The 24,561-nt window shown below is 43.2% G+C and overlaps 1 protein-coding gene across 1 annotated transcript in view; it reads right to left on the bottom strand.

Annotated features, from left to right (window-relative positions):
* The window catches only part of rims2b (regulating synaptic membrane exocytosis 2b), a 217,864-nt gene that overhangs the window by 90,391 nt on the left and 102,912 nt on the right, over nucleotides 1-24,561 (bottom strand). The window contains exons 11-13 of the mRNA XM_052471751.1: nucleotides 17,012-17,080; nucleotides 13,374-13,509; nucleotides 12,866-12,964 (exon numbers count right to left, since the gene is read on the bottom strand). Coding sequence (XP_052327711.1) covers nucleotides 12,866-12,964; nucleotides 13,374-13,509; nucleotides 17,012-17,080 — 304 coding nt within the window. The remainder of the gene's footprint in view (nucleotides 1-12,865; nucleotides 12,965-13,373; nucleotides 13,510-17,011; nucleotides 17,081-24,561) is intronic.

Raw genomic sequence — 24,561 nt, 5'->3', positions numbered from 1 at the left:
GAGGTGCTGACCTGTTGCACCCTCTGTTGCATCTTCTACAACCACTGTTATTATTATTATTTGACCCTGCTGGTCAGCTATGAATATCTTGGCCTTGTACTGTTATAATCTCCACCCAGTACAACCAGAAGAGGACTGGCCACACCTAAGAGCCTGGTTCCTCTCTAGGTTTCTTGTTAGGTTCCTGCCTTTCTAGGGAGTTTTCCTAGCCACCATGCTTCTACATCTGCATTGCTTGCTGTTTGGGGTTTTAGGCTGGGTTTCTGTATAGCACTTTGTGACATCGGCTGATGAAAAAGGGCTTTATAAATACATTTGACTGATTGATTGATTGATTGATGCTGTGAAAACCTGCTACAGAGCACTCAGGACCTTAGACTGGGGCAAAGGTTCACCTTCCAACAGCACAATGACCATAAGCACTCAGCCAAGATAATGCAAGAGTGTCTTCGGGACAAGTCCCTGAATGTCCTTGAGTGGCCTGGTCTGGAAAAAAGGAACACCTATGTGAGGATGCTGTTCATTGACTACAGCTCAGCGTTCAACACCTTAGTGTTCAACACCATGGCCACCCCCAGGTGGTAGGGCAGGCAACAACACATCTGCCACGCTGATCCTCAACACTGGGGCCCCTCGGGGGTGCGTGCTTAGTCCCCCCCGTACTTCCTGTTAACCCACAGCTATGTGGCCAAGCACGACTCCAACAGCATCATTAAGGTTGCTGACTACACAACAATGGCAGACCTGATCACCGACAACTATGAGGAGGTCAGAGACCTGGCTGGGTGGTGCCAGGAAAACAACCTCTCTCAATATGATCATGACAAAGGAGCTGATCAAGACTATAGGAAAAGGAGGGCCGAACAGGTCCTCATTCACATCAATGGGACTGAAGTAGAGTGGGTTGAGAGTTTCAAGTTCCTTGGTGTCCACATCACCAACAAATGATCATGGTCCAAACACACCAAGACAGTTGTGAAGAGGACACGACAACACATTTTCCCCCTCAGGAGACTGAAAAGATTTGACAATGGTCCCCAGATCCACAAAAAGTTATACAGCTGCACCATCGAGAGCATCCTGCTTGGTTGCACCACCGCCTGGTACGGCAAGGTCTCGGCATCTGACCGTAAGGCATTACAGCGGGTAGTGCGTACGGCCCAGTACATCACTGGGGCCAAGCTTCCTGACATCAAGGACCTATGTACTAGGCGGTGTCAGAGAAAAGCCCCCAAAATTGTCAAAGACTTCAGTCACCTAGGTCATAGACTGTTCTCTCTGCTACCGCAAGGCAAGCGGTACCGGAGCGCCAAGTATAGTAACAAAAGGCTCATTAACATATTCTACCCCAAACTATAAGACTGCTGAACAACTTTTTTCTACATTCGTTTATTTAGTAAATATTTTCGGCTGCATTTTTGGTTAAGGGCTTGTAATTTAGCATTTCACGGTAAGGTCAACACCTGTTGTGACAAATACAAATCTATTTGATTAGCTTGATGAGGGGGAAAAACAATTGAATCAATTTTAGCATAAGACTGTAACGTAACAAAATGTTGAAAAGGTGAAGGGGTCTGAATACAATCCGAATGCACTGTATGAACTTTATTAAGTAAGATCCCAAATATTAACGAGACTCACTAAGACCCTAGATATGATTCACTAAGATCCCAGATTTGAACCAGACTCACTAAGACCCCAGATATGACTCACTAAGACCTTAGATTTGAACCAGATCCACTAAGACACAAGAATGGAACCAGACTCACTAAGACCCCATATTTGAACCAGACTGACCTCAATAATCCAAATAGGAAATTGACTCACTAAGACACAATACATTAAAAGGACTCACTAAGACCCAGGATATGATTTCAGAAGACCCCAGATATGAACCAGACTCACTAAGACCTCAGATGTGAACCAGACTCATCAAGACTCCAGATATTACTCATTAAGACTGTAGATGTTAACCAGACTCACCAAGACCCCACAAATGACTCACTAACACGCCATATATGAACCAGGCACATTAAAACCCCAGATATGAAAATGACCCACTGACCCCAGAAATGACTTACTACGACCCCAGATAGGAACCAGACTCACTAAGACACCAGATATGATACACTTGGACCCCGGATACGAACCAGACTCACTAAAATGCCAGATATGAACCACTCACTAAGATCCCAGATAGGAACCAGACTCACTAAGACACCAGATATGACACACTTGGACCCCGGATACGAACCAAACTCACTAAAATCCCAGATATGAACCAGACTCACTAAGATCCCAAATATGAACCAGATTCACTAAGATCCACGATACGAACCAGACTCACTAAAACCTCAGATATGAATCAGACTCACTAAGACACCAGATTTGAACCCGACTCACTAAGAACCCAGAAAATGAACCAGACTCACTAAGACCCCAGGCATGAACCAGACTCACTAAGACTCCAGACATGAACCAGCCTCACTAAGAACCCAGATATGACACACTAGAACCCAGATATGACACACTTAGAACCCAGACATGAACCATACTCACTAAGAACCCAGACATGAACCAGACTCACTAAGACCCCAGACATGAACCAGACTCACTAAGACTCCAGACATGAACCATACTCACTAAGAACCCAGACATGAACCATACTCACTCAGAACCCAGACATGAATCAGACTCACTAAGACCCCAGACATGAACCAGACTCACTAAGACTCCAGACATGAACCATACTCACTAAGAACCCAGACATGAACCAGACTCACTAGAACCCAGATATGAACCAGACTCAGTTGTGTCATGCACAAAGTAGATGTCCTAACTGACTTGCCAAAGAATGTGGTTTGTTAACAAGAAATGTGTGGAGTGGTTGAAAAATTTGTTTTAATGACTCCAACCTAATTGTATGTAAACGTCCAACTTCAACTGTATATATCTCCATCTGGATTGGTTGAGAATAGGTGTTGGTAGTGTGTTGAGGAAGAGACTATATACTTTAAATAAATATATCTGGATGGGGTGAGAAAGGGTGATGGTAGTGTGGGTTGGGAGAGATATATATTTTATATACACTACCATTCTAAAGTTTGGGGCCACTTTGAAATGTCCTTGTTTTTGAAAGAAAAGCCATTTTTTGGTCCTTTAAAATAACATCAAATTGATCAGAAATACAGGAATTGACTATTGTAGCTGGAAACCGCTGATTTGTGATGGAATATCTATATAGGCCTAAAGAGGCCCATTATCAGCAACCATCACTCCTGTGTTCCAATTGCATGTTGTGTTATCTAATCCAAGTTGATCATTTTAAAAGTCTAATTGATCATTAGAAAACCCTTTTGCAATTATGTTAGCACAGCTGAAAACTGTTGTGCTGATTAATGAAGCAAATAAACTGGCCTTCTTTAGACTAGTTGAGTATCTGGAGCATCAGCATTTGTGGGAAAGAGGAGTGGGAGGCCCCGGTGCACAACTGAGCAAGAGGACAAGTACATTAGAGTGTCTAGTTTGAGAAACAGACGCCTCACAAGTCCTCAAATGGCAGCTTCAATAAATAGTACCGGCAAGCCTCCCGGGGGGCGCAGTGGTCTAAGGCACTGCATCGCAGTGCTAGCTGTGCCACCAGAGATTCTGGGTTTGAGTGCAGCCTACCGCGACCGGGAGGCTCATGGGGCGTCGCACAATTGGCCCAGCGTCGTCCGGGCTTTCATACCGTCCCTAGGGTCGTCCGGGCTTTCATACCGTCCCTAGGAGGGGGCGTCACTTGAGTGGGTTGAGTCACTGATGTGATCTTCCTGTCTCGGTTGGCGCCCCCCCTTGGGTTGTGCCGTGGCGGAGATCTTTGTGGGCTATACTCGGCCTTGTCTCAGGATGGTAAGTTGGTGGTTGAAGATATCCCACTGGTGGTGTGGGGGCTGTGCTTTGGCAAAGTGGGTGGGTGTTAGGAAAATTATGATTAAATTACTGAACAAATAGTCTTATTTTAAATGAAACTGTAACTAAGTAAACTTATACTCTGTTTTATTATATCTGATTAACAATATGAGTTCATAAGAAGGGATTGTGTGACACGGAAAAGGAGTAATTAAAGTTAATGAACACCATTCCAACTAGGAAGAAAGGAATGGTTTGTGGATTAAGTAAACAGATAAGGTAGTTAACCTATGGTTGAACCGACAAAACTGAGCTCTGGGGTGTTTTAGATAAGGCTGTGAGTGCATTCCTAGGTTTTCTGTTAATTAGAACTGTCAGCGAAGTGGTGAAAAGTTCCCTTTGTCCCGGTCTGGAGGAGGAGATTCATTTTTTAAGCAATGAAATGACGTCATGTTATTGTATATAAACTGTTGCTCGTGGTAACGTGGCAGCGCGTTCCGAGAAGAATAAATGATTTGACCTATTATTGATAAGACTGGTCTCCGTCTATTTCATGCAAACAAGAATCTTACAAATTCTCATAAAATATATTAAGGGAATTCAACTAATGAAAACACATTGGTATAATTAAATTAAGGTAACATTGGGGTTATATCCTTCCTGTTTGGCCCTGTCCGGGGGTGTCATCGGATGGGGCCACAGTGTCTCCTGACCCCTCCTGTCTCAGCCTCCAGTATTTATGCTGCAGTAGTTTATGTGTCGGGGGGCTAGGGTCAGTTTGTTATATCTGGAGTACTTCTCCTGTCCTATCCGGTGTCCTGTGTGAATATAAGTATGCTCTCTCTAATTCTCTCTTTCTTTCTCTCTTTCTTTCTCTCTCTCGGAGGACCTGAGCCCTGGGACCATGCCTCAGGACTACCTGACATGATGACTCCTTGCTGTCCACAGTCCACCTGGCCGTGCTGCTGCTCCAGTTTCAACTGTTCTGCCTGTGATTATTATTATTTGACCATGCTGGTCATTTATGAACATTTGAACATCTTGGCCATGTTCTGTTATAATCTCCACCTCGCACAGGCAGAAGAGGACTGGCCACCCCACATATCCTGGTGCCTCTCTAGGTTTCTTCCTAGGTTTTGGCCTTTCTAGGGAGTTTTTCCTAGCCACAGTGCTTCTACACCTGCATTGCTTGCTGTTTGGGGTTTTAGGCTGGGTTTCTGTACAGCACTTTGAGATATCAGCTGATGTACGGAGGGCTATATAAATAAATTTGATTTGATTTGACCAATTGGATACTACAAAAATAAATAGTACCCGCAAAACACCAGTCTTAGCATTAACCGTAAAGAGGTGACTCCAGGATGCTGGCCTTCTAGGCAGAGTTCCTCTGTCCAGTCTCAGCGTTAACAGTAAAGAGGTGACTCCAGGATGCTGGTCTTCTCGGCAGAGTTCCTCTGTCCAGTCTCAGCGTTAACAGTAAAGAGGTGACTCCAGGATGCTGGCCTTCTAGGCAGAGTTCCTCTGTCCAGTCTCAGCGTTAACAGTAAAGAGGTGACTCCAGGATGCTGGTCTTCTCGGCAGAGTTCCTCTGTCCAGTGTCTGTGTTGTTTTGCCCATCTTAATCTTTTATTTTTATTGGCCAGTCTGATATGGCTTTTTCTTTGCAACTCTGCCTAGAAGGCCAGCATCCTGGAGTCGCCTCTTTACTGTTAATGCTGAGACTGGACAGAGGAACTCTGCCTAGAAAGCCAGCATCCCTCTTCACTGTGGACGTTGCGACTAGCGTCTCGTCATGAAAACGGGTGGCGATGTGAATTTGGACCAATCCCTGGTTACGAAGCCCTACTCTGTAACAGGCTATGTTTTTGTCTCTGAAAACATCTGAATGACAGAAGCGAAGGAAAAACGTTTTACCTCATATTTCAGGACGTCTGATGACCATAAAACATGGGACTTTCCCATACTTATTGACAATACAGTATCACATCAATCTCACTCTGGTAGAGCGAGGAATACTGATGGTAAAAATAAAATCATTATGAACACACCGATTTCATGTGTTTCATAAAAAAGGCTGTGCCACAGATTTGAATGATCTTAGCACGGCACTTGCTTTACATTTGGGCTCATACCATCGAAATATCATAATGTGCATTTTTGTGATATTTAGACATGGTTAAACAATTCCACATTCATGTTTTCAAATGATCTATTATGTATTTTGAAGTCCATATTATTGACATTTAGTGAAAATTGATTTCATCACTGCTGCTTCAAAGTGTCCATTGCTTGTCGAGTCACCTAACACCATTGTATTGGTTCCATCTATTGGTTCCATCTATTGGTTCCATCTATTGGTTCCATTGTATTGGTTCCATCTATTGGTTCCATTCTATTGGTTCCATCTATTGGTTCTATTGTATCGGTTCCATTGTATTGGTTCCATTGTATTGGTTCCATCTATTGGTTCCATCTATTGGTTCCATTGTATTGGGTCCATTGTATTGGTACCATATATTGGTTCCATCTATTGGTTCCATTGTATTGGTTCCATTGTATTGGTTCCATTGTATCGGTTCCATTGTATTGGTTCCATCTATTGGTTCCATTGTATTGGTTCCATTGGATTGGTTCCATCTTTTGGTTCCATTATATTGGTTCCTTGTGTTGGTTCCATCTATTGGTTCCATTCTATTGGTTCCATGTATTGGTTCCATCTATTGGTTCCATTGTATTTCCATTTTTACATTTAAGTCATTTAGCAGACGCTCTTATCCAGAGCGACTTACAAATTGGATTGTTTCCATTGTATTGTTTCCATCTATTGGTTCCATTGTATTGGTTCCATCTATTGGTTCCATATATTGGTTCCATCTATAGGTTCCATTGTATTGGTTCCATCTATTGGTTCCATTGTATTGTTTCCATTGTATTGGTTCCATCTATTGGTTCCATTGTATTGGTTCCATTGTATTGGTTCCATCTATTGGTTACATCTATTGGTTCCATTGTATTGGTTCCATTGTATTGGTTCCATCTATTGGTTCCATTGTATCGGTTCCATTGTATTGGTTCCATCTATTGGTTCCATTGTATTGGTTCCATTGTATTGGTTCCATCTTTTGGTTCCATTATATTGGTTCCTTGTGTTGGTTCCATCTATTGGTTCCATTCTATTGGTTCCATCTATTGGTTCCATCTATTGGTTCCATCTATTGGTTCCATTGTATTGGTTCCATGTATTGGTTCCATATATTGGTTCCATTGTATTGGTTCCATCTATTGGTTCCATCTTTTGGTTCCATTATATTGGTTCCTTGTGTTGGTTCCATCTATTGTTTCCATTGTATTGGTTCCATATATTGGTTCCATTGTATTGGTTCCATCTATTGGTTCCATTGTATTTCCATTTTTACATTTAAGTCATTTAGCAGACGCTCTTATCCAGAGCGACTTACAAATTGGATTGTTTCCATTGTATTGTTTCCATCTCTTGGTTCCATTGTATTGGTACCATTGTATTGGTTCCATCTATTGGTTCCATATATTGGTTCCATATATTGGTTCCATCTATTGGTTCCATATATTGGTTCCATCTATAGGTTCCATTGTATTGGTTCCATCTATTGGTTCCATTGTATTGTTTCCATTGTATTGGTTCCATCTATTGGTTCCATTGTATTGGTTCCATTGTATTGGTTCCATCTATTGGTTCCATCTATTGGTTCCATTGTATTGGTTCCATTGTATTGGTTCCATTGTATTGGTTCCATCTATTGGTTCCATCTATTGGTTCCATTCTATTGGTTCCATCTATTGGTTCCATCTATTGGTTCCATTGCATTGGTTCCATTGTATTGGTTCCATTGTATTGGTTCCATTGTATTGGTTCCATCTATTGGTTCCATTGTATTGGTTCCATTTTATTGGTTCCATTGTATTGGTTCCATCTATTGGTTCCATTGTATTGGTTCCATTGTATTGGTTCCATCTATTGGTTCCATCTATTGGTTCCATTCTATTGGTTCCATCTATTGGTTCCATTGCATTGGTTCCATTGTATTGGTTCCATTGTATTGGTTCCATCTATTTGTTCCATCTATTGGTTCCATTGTATTGGTTCCATTGTATTGGTTCCATTGTATCGGTTCCATTGTTTTGGTTCCATCTATTGGTTCCATTGTATTGGTTCCATCTATTGGTTCCATCTATTGGTTCCATTGTATTGGTTCCATCTTTTGGTTGCATTTTATTGGTTCCATCTATTGGTTCCATCTATTGCTTCCATTGTATTGGTTCCATTCTATTGGTTCCATTGTGTTGGTTCCATTGTATTGGTTCCATCTATTGGTTCCATCTATTTGTTCATTTCTATTGGTTCCATCTATTGGTTCCATCTATTGGTTCCATTGCATTGGTTCCATTGTATTGGTTCCATCTATTGGTTCCATTGTATTGGTTCCATTGTATTGGTTCCATCTATTGGTTCCATTGTATTGGTTCCATCTATTGGTTCCATTGTATCGGTTCCATTGTATTGGTTCCATCTATTGGTTCCATTGTATTGGTTCCATCTATTGGTTCCATATATTGGTTCCATCTATTGGTTCCATTGTATTGGTTCCAGTGTATAGGTTCCATCTATTGGTTACATCTATTGGTTCCATTGTATTGTTTCCATTGTATTGGTTCCATCTATTGGTTCCATCTATTGGTTCCATCTATTGGTTCCATTCTATTGGTTCCATTCTATTGGTTCCATCTATTGGTTCCATCTATTGGTTCCATTGCATTGGTTCCATTGTATTGGTTCCATTCTATTGGTTCCATTGTATTGGTTCCATCTATAGGTTCCATTGTATTGTTTCCATTGTATTGGTTCCATTGTATCGGTTCTATTGTATTGGTTCCATTGTATTGGTTCCATTGTATTGGTTCCATCTATTGGTTCCATTGTATTGTTTCCATTGTATTGGTTCCATCTATTGGTTCCATCTATTGGTTCCATATATTGGTTCCATCTATTGGTTCCATTGTATTGTTTCCATTGTATTGTTTCCATTGTATTGGTTCCATCTATTGGTTCCATCTATTGGTTCCATATATTGGTTCCATCTATTGGTTCCATTGTATTGTTTCCATTGTATTGGTTCCATTGTATTGGTTCCATCTATTGGTTCCATATATTGGTTCCATCTATTGGTTCCATCTATTGGTTCCATTGTATTGGTTCCATTGTATTGGTTCCAGTGTATTGGTTCCATCTATTGGTTCCATTGTATTGGTTCCATTGTATTGGTTCCATCTATTGGTTCCATCTATTGGTTCCATTGTATTGGTTCCATCTATTGGTTCCATTGTTTTGGTTCCATTGTATTGGTTCTATCTATTGGTTCCATTGTATTGGTTCCATTGTATTGGTTCCATTGTATTGGTTCCATCTATTGGTTCCATCTATTGGTTCCATTGTATTGGTTCCATTGTATTGGTTCCATCTATTGGTTCCATTGTTTTGGTTCCATTGTATTGGTTCCATCTATTGGTTCCATTGTATTGGTTCCATTGTATTGGTTCCAGTGTATTGGTTCCATTGTATTTGTTCCATTGTATTGGTTCCATCTATTGGTTCCATCTATTGGTTCCATTGTATTGGTTCCATTGTATTGGTTCCATCTATTGGTTCCATTGTATTGGTTCCATTGTATTGGTTCCATTGTATTGGTTCCATCTATTGGTTCCATTGTATTGGTTCCATTGTATTGGTTCCATTGTATTGGTTCCATTGTATTGGTTCCATCTATTGGTTCCATTGTATTGGTTCCATTGTATTGGTTCCATTGTATTGGTTCCATTGTATTGGTTCCATTGTATTGGTTCCATTGTATTTGTTCCATTGTATTGGTTCCATTGTATTGGTTCCATCTATTGGTTCCATTGTATTTGTTCCATTGTATTGGTTCCATTGTATTGGTTCCATTGTATTGGTTCCATCTATTGGTTCCATTGTATTTGTTCCATTGTATTGGTTCCATTGTATTGGTTCCATTGTATTGGTTCCATCTATTGGTTCCAATGTATTGGTTCCATTGTATTGGTTCCATTGTATTTGTTCCATTGTATTGGTTCCATCTATTGGTTCCATTGTATTTGTTCCATTGTATTGGTTCCATTGTATTGGTTCCATCTATTGGTTCCATTGTATTTGTTCCATTGTATTTGTTCCAATGTATTGGTTCCATTGTATTGGTTCCATTGTATTGGTTCCATTGTATTGGTTCCATTGTATTGGTTCCATTGTATTTGTTCCATTGTATTGGTTCCATCTATTGGTTCCATTGTATTGGTTCCATTGTATTTGTTCCATTGTATTGGTTCCATTGTATTGGTTCCATTGTATTGGTTCCATTGTATTGGTTCCATCTATTGGTTCCATTGTATTTGTTCCATTGTATTGGTTCCATTGTATTGGTTCCATTGTATTGGTTCCATTGTATTGGTTCCATCTATTGGTTCCATTGTTTTGGTTCCATTGTATTGGTTCCATTGTATTGGTTCCATTGTATTTGTTCCAACTAAATCAAGAACCGCTTAGGTATTTGTCCCAGGTCTGTTTGACACAGATCTCAGGGTGTAGGGGAGAAAGGGGGCGACCCTGGTCTTCTGTTTGATCTCAGGGTGTAGGGGAGAAAGGGGGTCTTCTGTTTGATTAAAAACTACAGTGGGGCGGCAGCGTAGCCTAGTGGTTAAAGTGTTGGACTAGTCACCGGAAAATTGCGAGTTCAAACCCCCGAGCTGACAAGGTACAAATCTGTCGTTCTGCCCCTGAACACTGTTCCCAGGCCGTCATTGAAAATAAGAATGTGTTCTTAACTGACTTTTCCTGGTTAAATAAAGGTAAAAAAAATAAAGTCATCAGCTTCTCTGTTCATTCTATAGGTTCATGTTGCTGTGAAAAAGTAACTATTCACACAGACTACAATGGGTCTACATAGGGTTTCTACATAGTGTGTATGGATGCGTAGCTGTTTGGGCTACATAGTGTGTATGGATGCATAGCTGTGTAGACTACATAGTGTGTATGTTCCAGAACAGGTCATGTCCTCCAACTACACCTCCCACTCTGACATTGCCAGGAACTGGTCAAGGTCGCCAAGTCTTTCCCCTCCACAGAGGCACAGTAATCCAATCCTAACCCTAACCCTAACCCTAACCTCCAGGTCTGCCAAGACCAGGACCCAGTCATAGTCGTTTAGTGTTCACCCAGTAACCCCCCCTAACGCTAGTAAAACCAAATGCATGCTTTTCAACCGATCGCTGCCTGCACCCGCATGCCCGACTAGCATCACCACACTGGACGGTTCCGACCTTGAATATGTGGACACCTATAAGTACCTAGGTGTCTGGCTAGACTGCAAACTCTCCTTCCAGACCCATATCAAACATCTCCATTCGAAAATCAAATCAAGAGTCGGCTTTCTATTCCGCAACAAAGCCTCCTTCACTCACGCTGCCAAGCTTACCCTAGTAAAACTGACTATCCTACCGATCCTCGACTTCGGCGATGTCATCTACAAAATCGCTTCCAACACTCTACTCAGCAAACTGGATGCAGTTTATCACAGTGCCATCCGTTTTGTCACTAAAGCACCTTATACTACCCACCACTGCGACTTGTATGCTCTAGTCGGCTGGCCCTCGCTACATATTCGTCGCCAGACCCACTGGCTCCAGGTCATCTACAAGGCCATGCTAGGTAAAGCTCTGCCTTATCTCAGTTCACTGGTCACGATGGCAACACCCATCCGTAGCACGCGCTCCAGCAGGTGTATCTCACTGATCATCCCTAAAGCCAACACCTCATTCGGTCGCCTTTCGTTCCAGTACTCTGCTGCCTGTGACTGGAACGAATTGCAAAAATTGCTGAAGTTGGAGACTTTTATCTCCCTCACCAACTTCAAACATCAGCTATCTGAGCAGCTAACCGATCGCTGCAGCTGTACATAATCTATTGGTAAATAGCCCACCCATTTTCACCTACCTCATCCCCATAGTTTTTATTTATTTACTTTTCTGCTCTTTTGCACACCAATATCTCTATCTGTAATGATCATGTCTCTATCATCTGATCATGTATCACTCCAGTGTTAATCTGCAATATTGTAATTATTCCCCTACCTCCTCATGCCTTTTGCACACATTGTATATAGACTCCCCTTTTGTTCTACTGTGTTATTGACTTGTTAATTGTTTACTCCATGTGTAACTCTGTGTTGTCTGTTCACACTGCTTTGCTTTATCTTGGCCAGGTCGCAGTTGCAAATGAGAACTTGTTCTCAACTAGCCTACCTGGTTAAATAAAGGTGAAATAAAAAAATAAATTAAAAAAACCCTAACCCCAACCCCAACCCATAGTGTGTATGGATGTGTAGCTGTGTAGGGTACATAGTGTGTATGGATGCGTAGCTGTGTAGGCTACATAGTGTGTATGGATGCGTAGCTGTGTAGGCTACATAGTGTGTATGGATGCGTAGCTGTGTAGGCTACATAGTGTGTATGGATGCGTAGCTGTGTAGGCTACATAGTGTGTATGGATGCGTAGCTGTGTAGGCTACATAGTGTGTATGGATGTGTAGCTATGTAGGCTACATAGTGTGTATGGATGCGTAGCTGTGTAGGCTACATAGTGTGTATGGATGCGTAGCTGTGTAGGCTACATAGTGTGTATGGATGCGTAGCTGTGTAGGCTACATAGTGTGTATGGATGCGTAGCTGTGTATGCTACATAGTGTGTGTGGATGCGTAGCTGTGTAGACTACATAGTGTGTATGGATGTGTAGCTGTGTAGACTACATAGTGTGTATGCATGCGTAGCTGCGTAGGCTACATAGTGTGTATGGATGCGTAGCTGTGTAGACTACATAGTGTGTATGCATGCGTAGCTGCGTAGGCTACATAGTGTGAATGGTTTTTGTACCTGTCTGGTGAGTAGCAGTCTTCAGACAAGCGATGCCGGTCCATCCGACCTGAGCTAAAAGAAAGCGGTCCCCCTCGCATGCCGTGGTCCAAACTCCGACTAAATGGGACATAGAGAAAGTTGTTTGAGTTGGGGTTGGGGTTAGGGTTGGGGTTAGGGTTAGGTTAGGGGTTAGGGGTTAGGGGTTAGGGGTTGGGGTTTAGGTTTCGGTTTCGGTTAGGGTTAGGGTTGGATTACTGTACCTCTGTGGAGGGTGAACACTGAACGACTGTGATTGGGTCTTAACCTTGGCAGACTGGGAGGTTAGGGTTAGGGTTGGGGTTGGGGTTGGGGTTAGGGTTGGGTTTAGGGGTTAGGGGTTAGGGATTGGGGTTAGGTTTCGGTTAGGGTTAGGGTTTGGGTTGGATTACTGTACCTCTGTGGAGGGTGAACACTGAACGACTGTGATTGGGTCTTGACCTTGGCAGACTGGGAGGTTAGGGTTTGGGTTAGGATTGGTTTACTGTACCTCTGTGGAGGGGGAAGACTTGGCGACCTTGACCAGGTCCTGGCCATGTCAGAGTGGGAGGTGTAGTTGGAGGACATGACCTGTTCTGGAACAGACAGCGTGGAGCTCTGGAAGTCCCTGCCGTTGTGTCTGTAGTCTGGGAAGGAGAGGACAGACAGGTTAGAGGAGGAAGTCTGGGGAGGAGAGGACAGACAGGTTAGAGGAGGAAGTCTGGGGAGGAGAGGACAGACAGGTTAGATGAGGAAGTCTGGGGAGGAGAGGACAGACAGGTTAGAGGAGGAAGTCTGGGGAGGAGAGGACAGACAGGTTAGAGGAGGACGTCTGGGGAGGAGAGGACAGACAGGTTAGAGGAGGACGTCTGGGGTGAGAGGAGGGAGTGGAGGGGGAGAGGAGGCAGTGGAGGGTGAGAGGGAGTGGAGGGGGAGAGGAGGGAGTGGAGGGGGAGAGAGAGGGAGTGGGGGTGAGAAGGGGATAGGAGGGGGAGAGAGGGAGTGGGGGGGTGAGAAGGGGGGTAGAAAGGGAGTGGAGGGGGAGAGAGAGGGAGTGGGGGTGAGAAGGGGATAGGAGGGGGAGAGAGGGAGTGGGGGTGAGAAGGGGATTGGAGGGAGAGAGAAAGGGAGTAGGGGGGTGAGTACGGGATAGGAGGGGGAGAGAGAGGGAGTGGAGGGGGGAGAGAGGTTGGAGGGCGATTTGGGGGGGAAGAAGGGACTGGGGTGGGAAAGAGAGTGGAGAGAGAGCGGGAGTGGGAGAGAGGGGGATTGGATGGGGAGAGAGCAGGAGTGGGGAAGGGAGAGGGAGTGGAGGGGGAGAGGGATGGAGTGGAGGGGGAGAGAGCAGGAGTGGAGGACAGGAGAGGGAGAGAGAGGGTGAGGAATGTGATAGAGAGGGAGTGGAGGGGGAGTGGAAGGGGAAAGAGAGGGGGAGTGGAAGGGGAAAGAGAGGGCATAGAGGGGGAAAGGGGATAAGAGGGGGAGAAAAAGGTGAGGGCATGAGAGAGGGTGAAAGGAGTGGGAGAGAGAGGAGTGGAGGGTGAGAGAGAGTGTGCAGGTGGAGAGGAGGAGTGATAGGGAGTAGAGGGGGAGAGAGAGGGGATAGGAGGGGGAGAGAGAGGGATTGGAGGGGGATAGGAGGAGGAGAGAGTGGGAGTGGAGGGGCAGAGGATGAGGAGGGAGTGGGAGTGGAGGGGCAGAGAACGTGAGTGGAGTTGGAGAGGGGGATTGGATTGGGAGAGAGAGGGTATTGAGAGAGGGTATTGACGGCAAAAAAAACAGATTGAAGGGGTAGAGTGGGATAGGAGGGGGAGAGAGAGAGAGTGGAGGGGGAGATAGGATAGGAAGGGGAGAGAGAGAGGGAGTGGAGGGGGACATTGAGGGATAGGAGGGAGAAGAGAGGAATTGGAGGGGGAGAGGGGATAGGAGGGGGATACAGAGGGAAAAGAGAGGGAAGAGTGGGAGGGGAGGGAGGGAGTGCAGGGGGAAAGAGAGGGAGTGGATCAGGAGAGACAGGGAGTGGATCGGGAGAGACAGGGAGTGGATCGGGAGAGACAGGGAGTGGAGATTGAACTTCCCCCGGCTGTGTTTAAGACTGTCACTGTATTTCCATGAACCTTGAAGTGTTAAATTATTTGTCTTTTCATTGCATGGAATGTACACTACTATTCAAAGTTTGGGGTCACTTAGAAAGGTCCTTGTTTTCCATGAAGACATGTATGAAACTAGTAGCAAAATGAATAGGAAATATGGTCAAGACGTTGACAGGTTTATAATAATGATTTTTTATTTAAATAATAATTGTGTCCTTCAAACTTTGCTTTCATCAAAGAATCCACCATTTGCCGCAATTACAGCCTTGCAGACCTTTGGCTTTCTAGTTGTTAATTTGTTGAGGTAATCTGAAGAGATTTCACCCCATGCTTCATGAAGCACCTCCCACCAGTTGGATTGGCTTGATGGGCACTTCTTACGTACCATACGGTCAAGCTGCTCCCACCACAGCTCAATAAGGTTGAGATCCGGGTGACTGTGCTGGCCACTCCATTATAGACTGAACACCAGCTGACTGATTCTTCCCTAAATAGTTCTTGCATAGTTTGGAGCTGTGCTCTTGGATAAGGTGAATGCACCAATTTGTAAGTCGCTCTGGATAAGAGCGTCTGCTAAATGACTTAAATGTAAATGTAAATGTCACTGTCCTATTGTAGGAGGAAATTGGCTCCAATTAAACAGCGTCCACAGGGTATGACATGGTGTTGCAAAATGGAGTGAGAGCCTTCCTTCTTCAAGATCCCTTTACCTTGTACAAATCTCCCACTTTACCACCATCAAAGCACCCAGAGACCATCACATTGCCTCCACCATGCTTGACAGATGGCGTCAAGCACTCCTCCAGCATCTTTCATTTTTTCTTCATCTCACGAATGTTCCTCAAACTCAAACTTCGATTTGTCTGTCCATAACACTTTTTTCCAATCTTCCTCTGTCCAGTGTCTGTTCTTTTGCCTATCTTAATATTTTATTTTTATTGGCCAGTCTGAGATATGGCTTTTTCTTTGCAACTCTTCCAACAAGGCCAGCAAAAAAAGAAAAAAAAGATTAAGATGGACAAAAGAACATAAACACTGGACAGAGGAACTCTGCCTGGAAGGCCAGCATCCCGGTGTCACCTCTTCACTGTTGACGTTGAGACTGGTGTTTTGCGGGTACTATTTAATGAAGCTGCCATTTGAGGACATGTCTGTTTCTCAAACTAGACAATCTAATGTACTTGCCCTCTTGCTCAGTTGTGCACCGGGGCCTCCCACTCCTTTTTCTATTCTGGTTAGGGACAGTTTGTGCTGTTCTGTGAAGGGAGTAGTACACAGCGCTGTATGAGATCTTCAGTTTCTTGGCAATTTCTCGCATGGAATAGCCTTAATTTCTCAGAACAAGAAAAGACTGACGAATTTCAGAATAAAGTTATTTGTTTCTGGCCAATTTGAACCTGTAATCGAATCCACAAATGCTGATGCTCCAGACACTCAACTAGTCTAAAGAAGGCCAGTTTATTTGCTTCATTAATCAGCACAGCTGTGTTAACATAATTGCAAAAGGGTTTTCTAATGATCAATTAGCCTTTTAAAATGATAAACTTGGATTAGATAATGCAATGTGCCATTGGAACACAGGAGTGATGGTTGCTGATAATGGGCCTCTGTACACCAATGTAGATATTCCAGCTACAATAGTCATTTACAACATTAACAATGTCTACACTGTACTTCTGATCAATTTGATGTTATTTTAATGAACAAATGAGCTTTTCTTTCAAAAACAAGAACATTTCTAAGTGACCCAAAACTTTTGAACGGTAGTGTATGTGAAAGTGGTTGGGATATTTAGAATAGTATAGGAACCCAGGACTGATTGTGTCCAAGTAAAGAGACCTCTACATTATTATGATTTATGGAATTCTATGGATGCTGTTCTGTTGTTGTGTGTAGACAGTATGTATATATATATGTGTAGAGGTATGTGTTCTAATTTCTGATAATAATAGTAATAACATGTTGACTGGGATATTGACTTTGATATAGATATAGAGTACATGGTTATGGCTAGGATTGGAACTCCATTAAACCTGTTTTGTCGTGGTTTGGTTACCTGCTATGACACCGATCCCGTCCTCGCAGTCAAAATCAGAGAACTCACTGTCAATAATTCTCTGGGACACTGTGAGGTAACGAGAGAAGAGCAAGAGAAAAAAAAGAGGAGATGAATTAAGAAGAATGTCTGGAGCTGCCTTGTCGTGACATGATCCTTTTTCACTAATCCACCACAGAACAGGTCATTACGGGTCAATACGGGTCAGTACAATTCAATACGGGTCAGTACGGGTCAATACGGGTCAGTACAATTCAATGCGGGTCATTACGGGTCAATACGGGTCAGTACAATTCAATACGGGTCATTACGGGTCAATACGGGTCAGTACAATTCAATACGGGTCAGTACGGGTCAATACGGGTCAGTACAATTCAATACGGGTCATTACGGGTCAATACGGGTCAGTACAATTCAATACGGGTCAGTACGGGTCAGTACAATTCAATGCGGGTCATTACGGGTCAATACGGGTCAGTACAATTCAATACGGGTCATTACGGGTCAATACGGGTCAGTACAATTCAATACGGGTCAGTACGGGTCAGTACAATTCAATGCGGGTCAGTACGGGTCAATACGGGTCAGTACAATTCAATACGGGTCAGTACGGGTCAGTACAATTCAATGCGGGTCAGTACGGGTCAATACGGGTCAGTACAATTGAATACGGGTCAGTACGGGTCAGTACAATTCAATGCGGGTCAGTACGGGTCAATACGGGTCAGTACAATTCAATGCGGGTCAGTATGGGTCAATACGGGTCAGTACAATTCAATGCGGGCGAGTACAGGTCAGTACGGGTCAATACAGGTCAGTGCAATTCAATACGGGTCAGTACAGGTCAGTATGGGTCAGTACAATTCAATACAGGTCAGTACAGTTCAGTACGGGTCAGTTCGGGTCACTACTGGTCAATACCAGTCAGTATGAATCAGTATGGGTCAATACGGATCAGTAGTGGTCAATACGGCTCAGTACAGTTCAATATGGGTCATTAAGACTCAATACCGGACAAAACTGGGTCACAGAGACACAACACCTGATTGACACTGACTACATGGCCCACAGAGAGCAAGAGAAAATGTGTCTCTGTCATCACGAAGCTCTGCTTCTTAACACAATACTGGTCAGTACGGGTCAATATGGGTCAGTAGGGATCAATAGGGTTTAGGGTCAGTTGGGCTCAGTATGAGTCAATACGGAACAATACGGGTCAATAGGGGTTAGGGGTCAGAATGAGTCAGTATGAGTCAGTACGGGTCAGCACGGGGTTGATTGGGGGTTAGGATTAGTAGGGGTCAATACGGGTCAGTTAGGGTCAGTATGAGTCAGTACGGGTCAATACGGATCAGTATGGGTCAGTCCGGGTAAGTACAGATCAATACCGGTCATTACTTGTCAGTACAGGTGGGTACTGGTCAATATGGGTCAGTACAGGGAAGCTAATCTATAACTGGGTCACAGGGACACAACACCTCACAGACACTGACTACATGGCCCACACAGAGCAAGAGAAAATGTTTACCGATCATCACAAAGTTATTCTGTTCTATACAATACATCATAACTTAGAAATGATGGATCATTGAACCAGAATCTGTAACTTCTTGGGCCAGTTTCCCAGATACAGATTAAGCCTTGTCCTAGACTGAAAAGCACTGTACATGGAGATTCTCTATGTTTCGCCAATGTAAATTAGGGAAACTGCCTCTTAGAGTCAACAATATTGAAAGACCACATATTCCACTCAATTCATCTTCTTATCTGTCTATTCAGAAAACTTGAATTTAAGGGTGTTTGAAATATATTGTCTTTAAATTAAATTGACATACAATCTCTTGAAAAATCTGAGGACACCAGACTAACATTGACGACAGGCTTTGTGTCAACACAAGTTAATTGTGTCCGATTTTGAAAAAATTGTTTGTGGCAAATAGTTCAATATAACAGGCAGGAGTAAACAATCGTTTTTCTTTTTTATTCTATTGGGCGTATCTACCGAGAGCCTGTAATTCTATTGGGCGTATCTACCGAGAGCCTGTAATTCTATTGGGCGTATCTACCGAGAGCCTGTAATTCTATTGGGCGTATCTACCGAGAGCCTGTAATTCTATTGGGCGTATCTACCGAGAGCCTGTAATTCTATTGGGCGTATCTACCGAGAGCCTGTAATTCTATGATGAGAGCACGTGTTTCCTTGCAGGTAACCACGGTTGACAGAGGAAGAACAATGATTCCAAGCACCTCCCTCCTTTTGAAGCTTCCAGTCTGTTATTCGAACTCAATCAGCATGACAGAGTGATCTCCAGCCTTGTCCTCGTCAACACTCAACACTATTAACAAGAGAATCACTGACATGATGTCAGCTGGTCCTTTTGTGGCAGGGCTGAAATGCAGTGGAAATGCTTTTTGTGGGATTCAGATCATTTGCGTGGCAAAGAGGGACTTTGCAATTAATTGCAATTCATCTGATCACTCTCCATAACATTCTGGAGTCTATGCAAATTGCCATCATACAAAATGAGGCAGCAGACTTTGTGAAAATTAATATTTGTGTCATTCTCAAAACCTTTGGCCACGACAGTACTACGAGAGGACATCAATGCATTATGTGCCAGTCTAGAATTCAGCCAATGGCAGATCGATGATCTTAGTAAAGAGAAAACGGTACTGAAAGGTCATGTAGACTCTGTTCCTGGCAAGGTAGAGGTGGTGCAAAGGGAGCACAAACAACTTATAGAAACCTTGATGTACAGTGTTGGGACAATCTCATCTTCTCAGTGATACCAGAGAATGACAGCAGAGCGCACTGTCCGAGACTTTATATCAACTCCACTGAAACTGCCCACAGATGTTGTGCGAAATGTCACTTTCTCCTGAGTCCATAGAATGGGTCTAGGAATGCGGCAGTCATGAAATGAAAGATCAAACACAGTATGGCAGTGAAATAATAAAACAATAACATAGAAGAACATCTGTCTCATCATTCCAGTTACAAGCATTTCTCAACGGCTGGCCATGCCTTCCGCCTGGCTACTCCTACCTCGGCCAACAGCTCCGGCCCCCCCGCAGCTCCTCGCCCAAGCCTCTCCAGGTTCTCCTTCACCCAAATCCAGATAACAGATGTTCTGAAAGAGCTGCAAAACCTGGACCCGTATAAGTCAGCTGGGCTTGACAATCTGGACCCTCTATTTCTGAAACTATTTGCCGCCATTGTCGCAACCCATATTACCAGTATGTTCAACCTCTCTTTCATATCGTCTGAGATCCCCAAGGATTGGAAAGCTGCCACAGTCATCCCCCTCTTCAAAGGGGGAGACACCCTGGACCCAAACTGTTACAGACCTATATCCATTCTGCCCTGCCTATCTAAGGTCTTCAAAAGCCAAGTCAACAAACAGGTCACTGACCATCTCGAATCCCACCGTACCTTCTCCGCTATGCAATCTGGTTTCCGAGCCGGTCACGGGTGCACCTCAGCCACACTCAAGGTACTAAACGACATCATAACCGCCATCGATAAAAGACAGTACTGTGCAGCCGTCTTCATCGACCTTGCCAAGACTTTCGACTCTGTCAATCACCAGATTCTTATCGGCAGACTCAGTAGCCTCGGTTTTTCGGATGACTGCCTTGTCTGGTTCACCAATGTGTCAAATCGGAGGGCATGCTGTCCGGTCCTCTGGCAGTCTCTATGGGGGTGCCACAGGGTTCAATTCTCGGGCCGACTCTTTTCTCTGTATATATCAATGATGTTGGTCTTGCTGCGGGCGATTCCCTGATCCACCTCTACGCAGACGACACCATTCTATATACTTTCGGCCCGTCACTGGACACTGTGCTATCTAACCTCCAAACGAGCTTCAATGCCATACAACACTCCTTCCGTGGCCTCCAACTGCTCTTAAATGCTAGTAAAACCAAATGCATGCTTTTCAACCGATCGCTGCCTGCACCCGCATGCCCGACTAGCATCACCACACTGGATGGTTCCGACCTTGAATATGTGGACACCTATAAGTACCTAGGTGTCTGGCTAGACTGCAAACTCTTCTTCCAGACCCATATCAAACATCTCCAATCGAAAATCCAATCAAGAGTCGGCTTTCTATTCCGCAACAAAGCCTCCTTCACTCACGCTGCCAAGCTTACCCTAGTAAAACTGACTATCCTACCGATCCTCGACTTCGGCGATGTCATCTACAAAATCGCTTCCAACACTCTACTCAGCAAACTGGATGCAGTTTATCACAGTGCCATCCGTTTTGTCACTAAAGCACCTTATACTACCCACCACTGCGACTTGTATGCTCTAGTCGGCTGGCCCTCGCTACATATTCGTCGCCAGACCCACTGGCTCCAGGTCATCTACAAGGCCATGCTAGGTAAAGCTCCGCCTTATCTCAGTTCACTGGTCACGATGGCAACACCCATCCGTAGCACGCGCTCCAGCAGGTGTATCTCACTGATCATCCCTAAAGCCAACACCTCATTCGGCCGCCTTTCGTTCCAGTACTCTGCTGCCTGTGACTGGAACGAATTGCAAAAATCGCTGAAGTTGGAGACTTTTATCTCCCTCACCAACTTCAAACATCAGCTATCTGAGCAGCTAACCGATCGCTGCAGCTGTACATAATCTATTGGTAAATAGCCCACCCATTTTCACCTACCTCATCCCCACAGTTTTTATTTATGTACTTTTCTGCTCTTTTGCACACCAATATCTCAACCTGTACATGATCATCTGATCATTTATCACTCCAGTGTTAATCTGCAATATTGTAATTATTCGCCTACCTCCTCATGCCTTTTGCACACATTGTATATAGACTCCCCTTTTTTTCTACTGTGTTATTGACTTGTTAATTGTTTACTCCATGTGTAACTCTGTGTTGTCTGTTCACACTGCTATGCTTTATCTTGGCCAGGTCGCAGCTGCAAATGAGAACTTGTTTTCAACTAGCCTACCTGGTTAAATAAAGGTGAAAAAAAAAATGAAAAAAAAACATCATAGGGGTTATTTATATGGGCACGGAAGACATCAAACACAGTATGGCAGTGAAATAATAAAACAATAACATAGAAGAACATCTGTCTCATCATTCCAGTTACATCATAGAGGTTATTTATATGGGCACAGAAGACATCAAACACAGTATGTCAGTGAAATAATAAAACAATAACATAGAAGAACATCTGTCTCATCATTCCAGTTACATCATAGGGGTTATTTATATGGGCACAGAAGACATCAAACACAGTATGTCAGTGAAATAATAAAACAATAACATAGAAGAACATCTGTCTCATCATTCCAGTTACATCATAGGGGTTATTTATATGGGCACGGAAGACATCAAACACAGTATGGCAGTGAAATAATAAAACAATAACATAGAAGAACATCTGTCTCATCATTCCAGTTACATCATAGAGGTTATTTATATGGGCACAGAAGACATCAAACACAGTATGGCAGTGAAATAATAAAACAATAACATAGAAGAACATCTGTCTCATCATTCCAGTTACATCATAGGGGTTATTTATATGGGCACAGAATAATATATAATAATAATATATGCCATTTAGCTGACGCTTTTATCCAAAGCGACTTACAGTCATGTGTGCATACATTCTACGTATGGGTGGTCCCAGAAGACATCAAACACAGTATGGCAGTGAAATAATAACACAATAACACAGAAGAACATCTGTCTCATCATTCCAGTTACATCATAGGGGTTATTTATATGGGCACAGAAGACATCAAACACAGTATGGCAGTGAAATAATAAAACAATAACATAGAAGAACATCTGTCTCATCATTCCAGTTACATCATAGGGGTTATTTATATGGGCACAGAATAATATATAATAATAATATATGCCATTTAGCTGACGCTTTTATCCAAAGCGACTTACAGTCATGTGTGCATACATTCTACGTATGGGTGGTCCCAGAAGACATCAAACACAGTATGGCAGTGAAATAATAACACAATAACACAGAAGAACATCTGTCTCATCATTCCAGTTACATCATAGGGGTTATTTATATGGGCACAGAAGACATCAAACACAGTATGGCAGTGAAATAATAAAACAATAACATAGAAGAACATCTGTCTCATCATTCCAGTTACATCATAGGGGTTATTTATATGGGCACAGAACACATCAAACACATTTTTACTTTATTTTTAAAGCTACCCAGAGAGGACGTTGTTTTTATAGGAAAAGGCAACTCATTCCGTTCTGAGGCTCCAGTATACAAGAAAGTACCTTTCCCAGCATTACTCCTGAACCTGTATAAGCACACATCAGAAACACCTGATCTGGTGCTGTGATTGTGTGCATCCCTAACACGGGGAAAGTAATCACTTAGATATCTGGGCGCAGGACCATAAATACTCCTGTAAACTAAAGCTAGTCTAATCTGGGACACCCTAGCCTCAACAGGCATCCAGTTTAGTTCCTGAAAGCAGCTCCTGCCTATGTGCGTACGTGGACGCACCTTCAATACTACCCTGATCAGCTTATTCTGGGCTATCTGGAGCTGCCCATTCATAAATTTAGATAAGCCCCCAAACCAGGAGGACCAGTACTACAAACCAGTACTAGCATAGTCAAACATAGTCCAAATGTTGTCCTACTGTACTGTATGTTATCTGGCTATGCTCCATGCTGTGGGCATGTTCATTTAGCAGACAAGATATGCTTATACGTCCCTTGCCATTATTTTACATAAATTATTTTATAGTAAGAAGAATATAATTGAACTTAACTGAATAAAATCTAAATATTTTCTATGCACTGGAACAGCCAATGTAGGCCGGCCGTTTTGTAGGCTACCTCAGTTTTATAGCAGAGCATGTGCTCATTATGAGTTGCTGAGAAATAAATATAACCACACTTATTCCACTCCACTGTTTTAGTAGTTTCCCACCAGGTGATACTCTGCCCAAACCCTGTATGCCATGGGCTCTCCAACCTTGATCCTGCAGCTACCCAGTACTCTGTATGCCATGGGCTCTCCAACCTTGTTCCTACAGCTACCCAGTACTCTGTAAGCCATGGGCTCTCCAACCCTGTTCCTGCAGCTACCCAGTACTCTGTAAGCCATGGGCTCTCCAACCTTGTTCCTACAGCTACCCCGTGCTTAATTTGGGAAACCAAGTGAAATCTGAACATCGACAGTAACATGTTTTCGCAGTGAAACATTTCACTAAACTGTTGACAGCCTGTCTGCGTGCTCAAGAAATGAATAAAATAGAGAGGGTAGGACATGGAAATGCATAGTGGTGAGATATTCTGTACACAGTAGCAAAAGGTAATGTGTCAACCAATTAATTATCAAAATATATAACATCCCTATTACTAGATTAAAAATCAAATACCAATTTACCATTGTAGACGAACTGTAAGCATCTCTGCTCAATCAATGAACCAACAGCAAAGACCTATAGACCTATATTCCTATATACCTACAGACCTATAGACCCATAGACCTATATACCTATAGACCTATAGACCTATAGACCT

This window comes from Oncorhynchus keta, chromosome 19 (genome assembly GCF_023373465.1).
Source record: "Oncorhynchus keta strain PuntledgeMale-10-30-2019 chromosome 19, Oket_V2, whole genome shotgun sequence".
In the NCBI taxonomy this organism is placed as follows: domain Eukaryota; kingdom Metazoa; phylum Chordata; class Actinopteri; order Salmoniformes; family Salmonidae; genus Oncorhynchus; species Oncorhynchus keta.
The sequence above is the reverse complement of the archived record's forward strand: the minus strand, read 5'-3'. Positions and strand labels throughout refer to the sequence as shown.